This window comes from Triturus cristatus, chromosome 11 (assembly GCF_964204655.1).
Source record: "Triturus cristatus chromosome 11, aTriCri1.1, whole genome shotgun sequence".
Lineage (NCBI taxonomy): Eukaryota > Metazoa > Chordata > Amphibia > Caudata > Salamandridae > Triturus > Triturus cristatus.
Genome location: NC_140594.1, coordinates 114,564,175 through 114,578,003, shown reverse-complemented (window position 1 = coordinate 114,578,003; position 13,829 = coordinate 114,564,175). Strand labels below are relative to the sequence as shown.

At 46.2% G+C, this 13,829-nt stretch overlaps 1 protein-coding gene across 16 annotated transcripts in view; it reads left to right on the top strand.

The window, feature by feature from the left end:
- Positions 1-13,829, top strand: part of GGT1 (gamma-glutamyltransferase 1) — a 655,664-nt gene that overhangs the window by 628,223 nt on the left and 13,612 nt on the right. For all 16 annotated transcript variants that reach the window (XM_085636048.1, XM_085636056.1, XM_085636047.1 and 13 more), the window contains 3 exons: positions 593-780; positions 3,893-4,020; positions 4,163-4,275. In XM_085636048.1, coding sequence (XP_085492174.1) covers positions 593-780; positions 3,893-4,020; positions 4,163-4,275 — 429 coding nt within the window. The remainder of the gene's footprint in view (positions 1-592; positions 781-3,892; positions 4,021-4,162; positions 4,276-13,829) is intronic.

Genomic DNA, 13,829 nt, shown 5'->3' with positions numbered 1-13,829 from the left:
GCCCTCAATGAGAGCCTTACTCAAAAACTTAAAGTCACTATTTAGCATGAATAGCGGGCGACAAAACCCACAGTGTGCTGGGTCTCTATCCCGCTTGGGACAATCTCTCACATAGTAGTAGCAGAAAGGATGCCAGTCGCAAGGGCTCCACCACACACCTCCAGGGGCTTACCAATAAGCCGTGCAGGGTTATTGTGCTAAAATTCTACTGGTAACCTACCTGTGCCAGGAGTCCTAACATTTTTGATCTCCAACTTAGCAAGAATGTTCCTCGCTAGTCAATGCCCGGTCCAGCAAGGCATGATGTTCCTTCACTACATAAAGGAGGCCAGCTGCCTCCACGTATACCCTGAGCCTAGTCGCATCAGGGGCTGTGAATTGTGTATATAGACAATGCATCCACTGTGCAACTCTCTCATTTAAGCCTGCTGGCACTACCCCATCATTCTCCACTGTGCTTTGTACATGAGGAATTTTGAGTCTAGGAGGTTCCCTCTTATGTAGGCAAGACATTGGTCTCCTAGAGTTGTGGTCTTTACAGCTGTAATAAAAGTTACATGCACTCAGGCAGAACCATCATTTCTTTTAACAGGTCGTACAGAACATGACATCGGAGTATTTCGCTGAGCGGCTCCGCTTAAAAATCACCGACAACACAACCCACGAACAGTCCTACTATGAACCAGATTTCTACTCTCCTGACAACCACGGCACATCACACATCTCCATTGTAGCGGAAGATGGCAGCGCTGTGGCAGCCACCAGCACCATAAACCAATAGTAAGAATCCATTCTTTCTTCCATGGGCCAGTCTTGCAGTCAGAGCTTAATGCGTGAAGTATGGCAGGATTCAATACATTATCAATAACTCTTAACGCAACTTCAGTCAAAAAAAGCATATCATGGTCCAGTCAAAGGGACCTGAATCCATGGCTTTCAGATCTCCCACTGCATTTTGGACCTTGTACTTGTATGTTCATAGGTCATCTGCTATACCCAGTCCTGAATTTAACAGCCCATGGTCTCAGCTCCTAATGCATTGTGGTGAATGTAGTTTGCTCAACCCAACTTGCATTTGTGTAAATGAGTAGGATGCAGGTAACAGCGGTGGGGTCATGTAAGGGAGCATTTCGAGGGACGATGCAGAGGGAAAATTATTTATTTATAAAATGTTCCCTCTGCATCGCCCCGCGAAATTCCCCCTTACACGGCCCCACCGCCCCACTGCTGTTACCTGCACGGACTGCGGCTGGTAGAATTAAACATGCTATCTGTGGTGGTTAGCATTGCACATGAGGTGTCCTCAAGATACCATTGGGATTAAGTTCATTTAATTAAGTTCCAGGAGTTCACTGGAAACAGTGAGTAGAATACAGTCAATTTGAGGAATAAGCAAACTTATTTTTCTTTTTATTAAGCCCAATTTGCCATGCGAAATCAAGAAATTATAGACTTTTTCAAGTTGGCCATATTGTTCCAATTATACCCAATTCCACAACGTATATTTTAAAAAAATCTAGTCCACCTCACCATGATCAATGTCTACTCCATGATGCTCCATGGGTGGAACATCTCAGAAACGGAAATGGCGGAATCGCCCATGACTAGTGGTTATAGGTGGCAGTGAGAGTCCTGGGGGGCATTAATGTGTGCATGGTGCGAGTGGCCCAAAGTCTGGAGTGGTGGGTGATCGATGCCTGGGCATCGGGCCAGCTTTGGTCTTTGTGCAGCGTGGAGGGTGCGTTCTGGAGGGCAGAGCCAGACAGGAAAAATTTAGTGGAAGAGCTCAGATCAGGAACCAAGAAGTGAGCGAAGACATGCAGATCTGCATGAGTCGCCCATTTGTTCTGAGCAAGTTCTCCACCCAGGAAAATTGTTTCCTGCCACTACAAAGATAGAGCCTCTTATATTATAGTTTACATTTCAGAGCTTCAAACTTTGCGAAACTCCTGTTGCTCCCCACTAATCAAATCCTTTATCCCAATCTGGCACATTACAATGCAGGTATTATTACGCCACCAATACATTTACCATGACCTACCATCACAACGCAAACCTTTACCACGAATATGCCTTTACAATGCATGCCATTACAACCCAAAGGCATGAGTGGTAAAGGCATACACTTGGTAAAAGTGGCAGCTTGTTGTGCAAATGTCAAAGAGGTTACAGAACTGCACGCCCTACGAATACGTAGGGGAGACTAGAAATGGTGTGGTGGGGATGGAAACTTGATGAATGTAATAAAGTATTGCCTGCAGTAGGCTTCCTAAATAAACAAGTTTTGATAATCCCTTGTTCAATGAAAAATTGGTGGTAACAGAGTCAAAGTGTGCCGTGAACTTTAAATTAAGTTCATTTGTGTTGATGACATTAATGAAGTTACAGGCCTCAGCATGGGTTCCCTTTCACACAATGAACACATCGTCAATATATCGCCACATATGCACGACATTTTCGTTAAAAAGAGCACCATGTTTGACATTGAGGACATGCTCCTTCCAACAGCCTACTTGTAAACATGCATAGCTGGGGGAGAAGCATGCCCCCATAGCCACGCCCTGCTTTTGCTTGAAGATTTTACCATCAAACATAAAAACATTATTGAAGAGACACCAATGTATCATTTTCATCAGCATGGCGTTATGTTTGTACATAGAGATGCATCTTTGTTTGAGGTGCAAGTCAACTGCTTTTAACCCATCATCATGTCTTATGCTAGTGTAAAGAGTGGCGATATCTAATGTTAAAAACAGATATTCATTGGACCATTGTACTGCATTCAATTACAATAAAAAATCACTTGAATCACGTAAGTATGAAGGCAAATTGGTAACATGCTCTTGGAGGTAAAAGTCTACATAGCTTGAGGTGCACTCAAATGTGCTGTTTTTAGCAGAAATGATAGGTCTACCGGGCATCGGATCAATGCCTTTATGCACCTTTGGAATAAGGTAAAACGTGAGTAGAGTCGGGAATTCCTTGAATAAGAATTTGAATTCATCTTTAGATACAAGACCTTCCCTTTGCCAAGACATAAGTTCACTCTTGAAGTCTCTATTGATTTTCCTGACAAAAGAGGCATCAGATAGTTCATACCATTGTTCGTTGTTGGTGTGCCGGTAAGCCTCTGCTCTATAAAGTTGCTTGTCCCACAAAACAATGTTACCGTCCTTGTCTGAATTGTTAATGACCACAGCATCATTGTTCTTGAGTTTATCCGTGAGTTGAAAATATTCACTGTTTTTACCGTTCCGATTGTGTTTATACCTTAGAGATTTACGGTACAATATTTTTAGTTCATCTGTGATACGATCATGGAAGATGTCCAAAGCGTCTCGTGGCATGATCAGCACAAAGGAAGACGGTGCTTTAAATGGACTGTGGCCAGGGGACGATATATTGATGCCTTCTGCTTGGGCAATGTCTTGTGTATTGGGCTCCTCACCACTGGACTCAGCAGTATTTTCTCGAAGGGCATGTAGTGTCGTTAGTAAAATATGTATGTGTGTATATATATATATATATATATATATATATATACGTGTATATATATATATATAATATATGTATGTATGTATATATATTTACACTTACTTTATACTTGGATGTAAAACACATATGCCTTTACCATTCATACCTTTACAACGAAATTCATTGTGAAGGCATGCATGGTAAAAGCATATGCGTTGTAATGGCATGGATTGTGATAGCATGCGATGTAATGCCACTTGCGTTGTAATGGCATGCGATGTAATGGCGTGCGTTGTTACAGATTCGTTGTAATGGCTGTTTCCCATTTGACACACATTAGCATCAGGGTTGATGCAGTTTTTTACTTGTTTAAATTTTCAGTGATTTGGGATTTTTATTGCTGTTTTCCTGTTGACAGCTTTGGGTCTAAAGTTCGTTCTCCTACAAGTGGAATCATATTCAACGACGAGATGGATGACTTTAGCTCCCCCAACTTTGTGAATGGATTTGGGCTTCCTCCCTCGCCTGCTAATTTCATTAAGCCAGGTAGCGTCTCTCCTCCTCTGCGGACAATCACCATGAAAGGAAGCCTTTACTGGGTGATTGCTTCTCATTCAGAGTCTGCTTAACCTCTGCTAATCCTACCCTGGTGATGGACTGATTGTTTTTTATTTGCATTTTTTTCCAGGGAAACGCCCATTATCTTCCATGTGCCCTGTACTCTTGCTGGACAAAGACAAGAAAGTCAAGATGGTCATTGGGGCTTCTGGAGGGTCGCGAATTACCACGGCAACAGCATTGGTATGGTGCAATCTGTGGAATGATGAGCTGATGGGGACATGGTAGGGGTAAACTGACAGTGATAATGTGATGAATACACTCATTAGAGGATGTGCCTGAGAAAGTAGGAAGATATGCAGACAAGGAGATTGATTAATCCTTGCCTGAATCGATATTTAGGAATAAAGATGACTATGTTAATCTGATATATTGGTGGAAATATTATTCTATTTCTTTGAGTGTGATCCGTTTGTTCTGATATCTTTGTTTGACATCTGTGTTTTGTATTGATTTTACACACTGGTATCTCCTTGTTTAGTACCCCTAATCTCTGTGTGTTTGGTGTCTACTTCTTTGCAATTTCCATTTTTGCTATCTACCTGTCTGATATCTGATTGTTTAATTTTTATCTGCTTATATAGTATTTACTTGTTTGGTATGTTTTTGTTTCATAGTTAGTTGTTTAACATCTGTATGCTCTCACACTTGTTGTGTGATACCTGTTGTGTTGCTATCCACTTCCTATAATCCTCCCTAACTGATAGTTGCATGTTTGGATCATATGTATGAAGCGGGTATTGATACCTGCTTGTTTGATCCATGTTTCTTTGATTACCTATGTGTACAATATCTACACGTTTCATCTCATTTGGTGGCCAAACATTTGGTATTTACCTGTTTGATAATTGCTTGTTTAATAGCTGCTTGTCTGGTATGTGCTCGGTTGAAATCGGCTTGATTAGATGAAATATCTTCTTGTTTCAGATCTATTATTTAAAAGTTGCTTGTCTGATATGTACGTGTTTGATATTCACTTGTTTGATACCGACTTATCTGATACCTTAGTGACTGGTATCTATGCGTTTAATGTATACATGCTTAATATTAACTTGGTTGATGGATATCTATTTGTTTGGCATCTTGTCGTTTAGTTATCTGAATATAGGAGCCTAGAGCGGAAATAGATGGCACACCCGCCACCCATTTATCATAATATCAAAATTTCCCCAATCTACATACACCAGTCATTTTCTCTGTCATAGCTGTATCTCTTGTTATTTGTACAGTGAAAGGATAGCTCCTGGCTTACATTAAGCTCTGGTGCCTGACCTGTGGTGAGGATTCATTTGAACGGACTCTGGCTATTGAATCACTTTCTGGGGGACTCCCCAATGTACGGTCCCTTCCCAAACACGCGCAAGAAGTGTGTGGCTTGTTAAATGACCACAATTTGGATTTTTTTTTTGTCACTGAGTCCTGTCTTAAGCCGTGGTCTAATCCAGACATTTGTAGCGCACTGCCCCCGGGCTATGCTTTACTTAGATGTGACAGACCTGAGAGGCGTGGTGGAGGTTTAGCAATTATTTTTGGAGAATCCTTCCAAGCTAGTTCCTTTGAGTTGCCCAACTTAAGAGGGGCAGAGGGTTTGGGCTTTTGCTTCAAAATCTGTCACTCACCGTCATTTGCAGGATGTCCTGTGCTAGTTTCCTGGGCTCTTTAGGCAATGCTGTTGCCCCAGCTCGATTTCATTGCACACATTTCACCTTGCTAGGTGGCTTTAATTGTCATTTTGATGAACTAGAGAATCCGAATACAAAAGATCTTGGACAAATCTTCACAATATTAGGTCTCTCCCAGTTAGTGGGGGGGTCTACTCATGCTGCCGGCCATACGCTTGACAGGATTGGCCCTAACTTCCCTTTACTAATCCCAGGCGAACCGGTGATCCAGGAGTGGTCCAATCATTGGTTTATCCCTTTTACATTAACAGTAGAGGCCAGCCCATTATTTTACACATCATCTGATGGGAACCTTTCCGGTTCTCGGAAATGGAGGAAACTCATGAGCTCCAACATTTCAACATTGTTGGCCACGGCTTACTCCGTCATTAGGGGAAGGTTCCTGGACGACCTTGATGCATTAACTTACTGGCTGCTGGCTGCTGTTGATCAGCTAGCACCTGTGGTGTATACAGGCAAAGACCAGCCCACTCCATCCGCCCCATGGTACATGTCAGACTTCGCTAAAGAAAACTTACATTGCACACAACTTATAAAGGGCGCTCTGCCTACAAATCCGAGGACCTCAACCAGTTCAGGCTAGCCCAGAAACCCTATCACAAATGGATTAGGGATGCAAAAAAAGTCCACCTCACGTCCCAAGTGGAACAACTACAGTTTGTCCCGGAAGTTTGTTTTTCAATTGCTAAATTATATCTACAACCAAAAGCCTTATCAAGGGATATTCTCCACTCTCCGGCTACGTGCAACAGGCTTGCTGCTTATTTTGAAGAAAAAATTCACCAGGGCTTTGATGTCTACTGTCCTGAATCATGTCAGTTACATGGTGATGTGTTGAGTGCCCCGTTGTCTCAATGCACCCTATCCAATTTTCAGTCCATCTCATTATTTCAATCATGTCAAGCTATTCTCTCATGTAAATCAGGCTCCCCTCAAGATCCATGTCCACCGGTGATATTGCATAAGGCTACTGATACGGTGAACCCAGTGATAAACCCATTATTAAATCTATCGCTTTTTATTTGGGTATTTATATAACGGCTAACCCGGATGAATTCTTAAAAAGGAATCTAGTACCTCCCCTAGGACGTTTAAAAAGGGATGCGTTACACTGGGGCGCTTTACCGCTGACACTGCAAGGAAAAGCAGCGCTTTTTAAAATGATGGTGCTCCCCCGATTCCTGTACGCATTGGAAAACATGCCATTCCCAGTACCTCCGGGTTACGTCAAGTCGATAGCGGCAGAGATCTCAAGTCTGTTATGGGGGAACAAGCCAGCGCGCATCGCACAGGTCAAATTAGTTAGGGGATGGTATGATGGCGGAATAGCTCTTCCAAATATACAATTGTACTACTGGGCAGCTCAGTTGAAAATCATTAATCCGTGGATACACGCCCCGCAAACAGACCCCGCGTTCCAAGCAGATAGACATGGGTTGGGAGAAGAAGGAATTATGTCAGCACTTTACAACAAAAAACGACCCCCTTCATTAATCGGGCCTACATTCCAGACAGTCAACATATGGCACACACTAAATTGGTCTGGCAAGGAGTTATAACCCAACTTACTCCACTTTGGGATACGCGGCGGCTTGGGCGACTCAAGAACAGTAAGGGGTTTGCCCAATGGGTTGCAATCGGCATTTCCACGGTGGGTGACCTATGGAATAAAGGAGAGGTGGTCACATTTGAATGCCTTAAAGAACAGTATGGGCTGGCACCCTCGGAAATATTTCGATACACACAGGTCAAACATGCGCTGCAGGCAGCCTTATCACCCGGCACCAAGGTCCGAGAGGCCACTCCCCTAGAAGATAGGCTATTCACTGAATACATGCACAAAAAGGCTACTTCCCTCACCTGTCGAAAGCTCGTTAACAATTTACCTGATCCTACGGTGGCACTCAGGGAAAAATGGACCAGAGATGTAGGGGAACTTGACGACACCGAGTGGCAGGAGGCAATAGCGTCCCCGCGTGAAGTGGGAATTCCCTCGAAACTCAGATTAGTGCAACTCAAGATATTACATTGTACCTACTAACACTAGACTAACCCTCTGCAGAATAGGGGCGACCCCGCACCCGTACTGCTTGAGGGGATGTGGGGAGGAGGGTACGTTTTATCACACCATATGGCAATGTCCGAAGATTGAAGCATACTGGGTAAAGGTAATGAGATCGATATCACAAACAGAGGAGGTGTCATTGGTGCCAGAACCCAAGAGGTGTTTGTTGAATGTTTGGGAGCCGAATGACCTTACTCACCCAGCACAAGATTGGGCTACACTGGGGATAATGATTGCAAAGCGTAATATTGCCCAAAAATGGGGTTCGGGAGAGTCGCCAACACTCACCGTATGGTGCAAAGACATGGACACAGCGATGGTGGCCGAAAAAAGCAGTGTTCATCAATCGAGGATGTCCTCGAAAATGGAATAAAGTATGGGGGGGCTTGGAATAAATTCAGGGGTTACATCTGTGAACCACCCAGGCTGCAGACAGACGAGGTCTCTGATGAGGAGGATGGAGGGGAGATATGAGAATAACACAGGGAATACTGCTATACCTATGCCTGTGGATAATAATGATGTGCAAAATGTCAAAAGAAAGTTTAACAATGGACTGCAATATATGTAAGTGCTATAGGATTGAACTTTGCATTGATTCAAATAAAAAGTGTTTTTTTTTTTTTAAATCTATCGCTTTCCCTAGCCGAGGTTCCTAGGTCTTTGAAAGTGTCAGTGGTTAAGCCTCTATTAAAAAAGCCTTCGGCATACACCTCTATGCTGGCCAATTTTAGACCCATCTCATTGCTCCCAGCACCAGGTAAAACCCTAGAAAATTCGTTAATATGCCACTGATCACCTAAGATTCCAAGTCACTACATTTCTACCAATATGGTTTGAAACCCAGGCATTCTACAGAATCGGATCCTATAGATCTCTCAAACTATGAAGATGACTAGATTCTGGTAACAATGCTGCCCTAATTTTATTAGATTTGTCAGCAGCATTTGATACCATCTCTCATTCCATATTGCTCCAACATCTTCTAGATATTGGCATTTCTGGTTAAACCTGGGCTTGCTTGACATATTTTCTGACTGACAGAACACAGGTAGTATCTATTTGTCGGTATGCCTTGCAAGAAAGATCATCAGCATTTGGTGTTCCGCGGGGCTCCTCTTTTAGCCCTACTGTATCTTTATATGGCCCCTTTCATAAATTTGATTACAGCTTTTGAAATTGCAACTACCTCTTATGCAGATGGCACCCAATTGATCCTGTCCTTGGACAAGGGTTCCTACGGGACCGAACAGAATTTTATAAACAGTTTTGTTAACACCATTCGTTGGATGGGAAATAAACAGCTAAAATGTAACACTGACAAGACAGAAATACTATTGTTCGGGCAATCAAGTCTGTTTTCTCCCCTGATGTGGTGGCCAGATTCTATTCCTCCCCCACCCATCAACAGTAGAAGTGGCCAAAAACTTGGGAGTCAAATTTGTTAATACTCTTACGTTTCACCGCAGGTACTATCAGTAACGGGTATGTCCTCAGGTTTTGTCGTCGATGTCTTCAGCTGATCCGTCAAGTGCTGCGTAGTTGCGCAGGAGGCTGTGGATGATCTTCTGGCGCGCCAGGGTTGATGTCTTCTTCTTCCCTACTACCAGGCATTTTCTGGAAAACCGAAGAACATCTTTAAAACAGCACAGGAGCCTCCAGCGGTTCTGGAGGTCACTCAGTGCATTTGTCCCTGGGAACAAACCATACATCACAGAGTCCGCTTTGATGCAGGGTGTAGGTATCCAGGCCCTAAGCTCTGTGCCTAGGGCCTTCAGCAGGTCCTGTGCATATGTGCACTCCCAGAAGAGATGGTATGTCACTAATATCCTTTGCTCGTATCTGGCATTGGACAAGCTTCGGGGTCCATGTGGCGGGGGCAGCAGCCTCCAGCCCGAACTCCTCCATGAACTTCTCCACTTCCTTGTAGAACCACAGGGTCTCCCAGTTGTACGAGACGGCACTCGCCCACTCTGCCCATCCAAGGCACCTCCACGTTGGCAACAGGAAGAATTGTGCAATCAGAAAGCCAACGTGGCTCTTGTCTTTGGTCCTCAGAGTGCTCCTCACACAGTGGACCATGAAGATTCCCCTCTTTGAGCTCCAAATGAAGTAGAAGATCATTCTCGTGATATTTCTGGCCGTGTGGGACTGCAAAGGCCACACTTGGGCAACATAATGGAGCACTGGCAGGGTCTCGTTCTGCAGGACCAAAGACTTTTTTCGATCGTCAGCTTCTGGAGGCTCCAGAGTTCCAGCTGCTGCCTTGTCATCGCAGTCTCATTTCCCATGTCTTCTCCGCAGCATGTTCTCTGCCGAACCAGACTACAAGGATCTTCAGGAAGTCCTGCTTGCTGGGGAATGGCAGTGGGTCTCAGGTGGGGGTCCAGTGTCCGAAGAGTAGGGTTTCTGACTTGGCGTTATTGCTCTTCGCTCCTGACGCCTTTCCAAATTTGATACAAGTCCTCTCCAGTTCTCTCACAGATGGTCTGTTTGTGCAGAAGATAGAGACTTCTTCCATGTAGAGGGAACACTTCACTTCGCCCTTTCCATTGCTTCCTGGGACAATCACTCCTCTGACGTTCCTGTTCTGTCTGATGCGTTCGGCGAGTAGTTCAATCACGCAGATGAACAGAAGAGGCGAGAGCAGACAGCCTTGCCTTACAGGATGGGAAAGGGGTCGGTTTTCTAGCCGCTAACCAACGCCGTGCAAGAGATATCTCCATACATTGTGGTGACCCCGTCACAGAAGAAGTCTCCCAGCCCCAGTGCTCTGAGTGTCCGGTCCATGAACTCATGGGAAACGCGGTCGACAGCCTTTTCCTGATCCTGGCTGATCAAGGCATTTAGAACCTTGCGGCTCTTGACGTACTCGATCGTGTCCCGGACCAGGGCCAGGCTGTCCACGATTTGCCGACCCGGTATCCCACAAGTCTGGTCTGGGTGTACTATCTTCGCTATTACCTTCATTAAGTGGTTGCCCATCACTTTCGCGAGAATTTTGTAGTCCACATTGAGGAGATAGGTAGACCTCCAATTTTTGAGGTCTTCTCTCTCTCCCTTCTTCTTGTACAAAAGTGTTATCATACCCTCTCGCAGGGATTGCGGCATACTGCCCTTGCCCACCATTTCCTCGTAGAGGTTCAGCAAGTCCGGCCCGATCAGGTCCCACATTTTGAAATAAAGTTCCATTGGGAGTTTTTGGAGGTCGTAGCGGCCAAGTGCAGCTCTTCCAGGGTGAAGGGTGCTTTCAGGCCCTCTCTCTCTGCCGGACCCAGTGTCTTTGAGATGCCCTCCAGGAAATTATCCGCTTAGGCTCTCTCTGATGACTTCGGTGAGTAACGCCTGCCATAAAAGTCGGTTACGACTCTCATGACCTGCTCTTTCTCACCTTGGAGGTTGCCCTCCGAGTCCCGAAGCTCTACCAGCGGTGTGCGGGCGAAGTGAAGTTTCTTGAAGACGAACGAGTTGCATTTTTCGTCCTTCTCGAGTTTCTCAGTTTTGGTCCGGAAGATGATTTTCCTGGATTCCTCCCTGAAGTGCCCATTGAGCCCTTTTTTGCTTTCCTCCAGTTCATCATCCATGTTCCATCCTCCGAGCTCAAGTTCCTACAGTTTGCTCTGTAGCTTCCTGAACGACCTCTTCTTTTCCCGTGCTGCAGCTCTGCTTGCATCCTGGAAAAAACTCCAGAACCTGTCCTTCACCCATTCCCACTACTCACTGGTGGCGTGAAAGAGGTCCTTCATGTCTCTCCACTCTACATACGCGAATCTGAGGTTCGCCACTAACTCCTCGTTTTCCAGCAACAAGCAGTTCAGTTTCCACAATCCTGGGCTGGAGGGAAACTTCACTGAAAATTCCCCCTTGAAAGTGACTGCTCTGTGGTCGGAGAAGTGTACGGCGACCATGGAGCTTCGCCCAGGCTTTACCGTTGGGGAGGTGAATAGGAAGTCGATCCATGAACGCACGGATCCGTCCAGCCTCCTCCAGGAAGAATTCCTGGTGTTCGTCCTATTCTCTCGATGACATCCTGGAGAAACATCTCACCTACCATCTCTACCAACAGCCTGGACGTCTCGTCTATCCCAACAGAGTCTGACCCAGTGCGTCCATCCAACTCTATTATGCAGTTGCAATCACCATCTATCATGGTTCGGGAGGTCACAAGTTGCATCCTGAGCACTCCGAACATCTCAAGTCCCTCATTCTTCCCTGGGGGGGCATAGACATTGAGCCTAACTGGCTCACCGTCCCATGAGCCGTCCACGACTAGCACTCTGCCGTTGACCTGCTCCGTGACCTTGTCCACGGTGAAATGCCTCCCCTTGATCAGAGCTGGCTGTACGACTGGGTGTACGGAATGCCGCATTCCTACAGAAAGTAGATATCTCGGTTCTGAGCGGCCAGGAAGCGCAATGTGCCAACCCACCGTAACCTGATCCTTCACACTTCTGACGTTTAGGGTGAACAATGATATAGCCATTGCCTCCGTGCTAGCAATCAGTTTCCGGTTCGAAACCTACTGGGGTTGAAGGCCCTGGGGTCCTCTTCTTAGGGTGCTAAGCCACCTGGTGGTACTGCTCTCCCTCTCCTGTGCTGTTTTCAGTGTTCCCGATGAACACCTCTGATCCCATGTCTGGGATTCACTGTGCTGTCTCTTCTGTGGTTCCCATCATGTTTAGCTGCTGATGGAGCTCTTGGAGTAACGACTGGAGCTCCTCCTGGTTTTCTTCCTCGTCCTCCATCTCTTAGTTGTGGTTGTCTTCTTCACTTTCTGCAATGACCTAGTCGTCCTCTTCCTCTATGCCTGCTTTGTTCAACTTCTTGCTGGCCAGGAAGTCCTCTTTCCTCGCCAGTGTCCTCTTCCTGCTTCCCTGCTGGGGTGTTGTGTCCGGTGTTTCCTCCTCCAACTTCTCCGGCTTGGGTCCGGGCTGTGGTATTTCATGCGGGGTTGCCTGCTGGGCCTTGGTGTTGGACCGTCTCCGTTCCTCTGCCTCCTCCCTCTCTTTTGCAGTCTTCTGGCGCAGCATCTGGGACTGAACCTGTTTCCATGTCTCTTGAAGTAAATCGTCGGCCTTGCTGCTGATTTCCACCTTCATTTTGGGTTGTTTCCCCATCTTCTTTTTCTTCTTCTTTCCCTTTGCCGTTGCAGTGTCTTCTGTCGCCTTCTCTTCCTCCAGTGCCTCTGGTTCCGGTGCCGGGTCAGTGTCCTTTAGGGCTTCCTTTGGCGGGGCTACTTGTTGTGCTCCTTCCTCGGGGGCGCCCTCGGGATGAGGGACTTCCTTGGCTTGTGCCGTCCCAGTCGGTGGCGTTGGTTCGTCCATTGTGGCTGGTCCTGCCTTGGGGTCCTCTGTGATTTTTGGGCCCTTCGGGGCCTGGCCCTTCTGCTCAGCCTTCCTGAGTGCTTACTATGTTTTGGCTGCTTGTAGCTTGGCATCCTGTAGGAAGGCGTTCAACATGGCTTTGTCTGCTCGGGATACCGCCAGTCTGGTGTGTCTCCAGGCTGGGGTCCCTGCTGCTGCCGCTGTGTAGGTCTTTGGCAGGTCAGACTTGGGGCATCGGTAGTAGGTGTGACCCTCTCCTGCGCAGAAGGTGCACTTCTTGATCCCGCTGCATGAGCCTGCTTCGTGTCCAGTCTGTTTGCAGATCCAGCAGAACTTCTCCAGGCATTCCTTTCTGCTGTGTCCCATGGCCTGGCACTTCAGGCATTCCTTTCTGCTGTGTCCCATGGCCTGGCACTTCAGGCATTTGAAGGGTTGTCATTGGTATTTGATCTTTACCTCGTCGGCTCCTAGGTAGAAGCTCACTGGTGTGTCTCAGGCCATCCCTTGATGCTGGGTCCTTTTGAAGGCTGACAATCTCTTGCCAGGTCGTGTTCCAGATTCCTTTGCTGTCTCTGACCTTGGTGGGTCCTGTCTTGATAGTACCTTACCATTGGAGAAGTTACGCGATGTCCTTGTCTGGGATGTGGGAGTTGGTTATCTCAACCA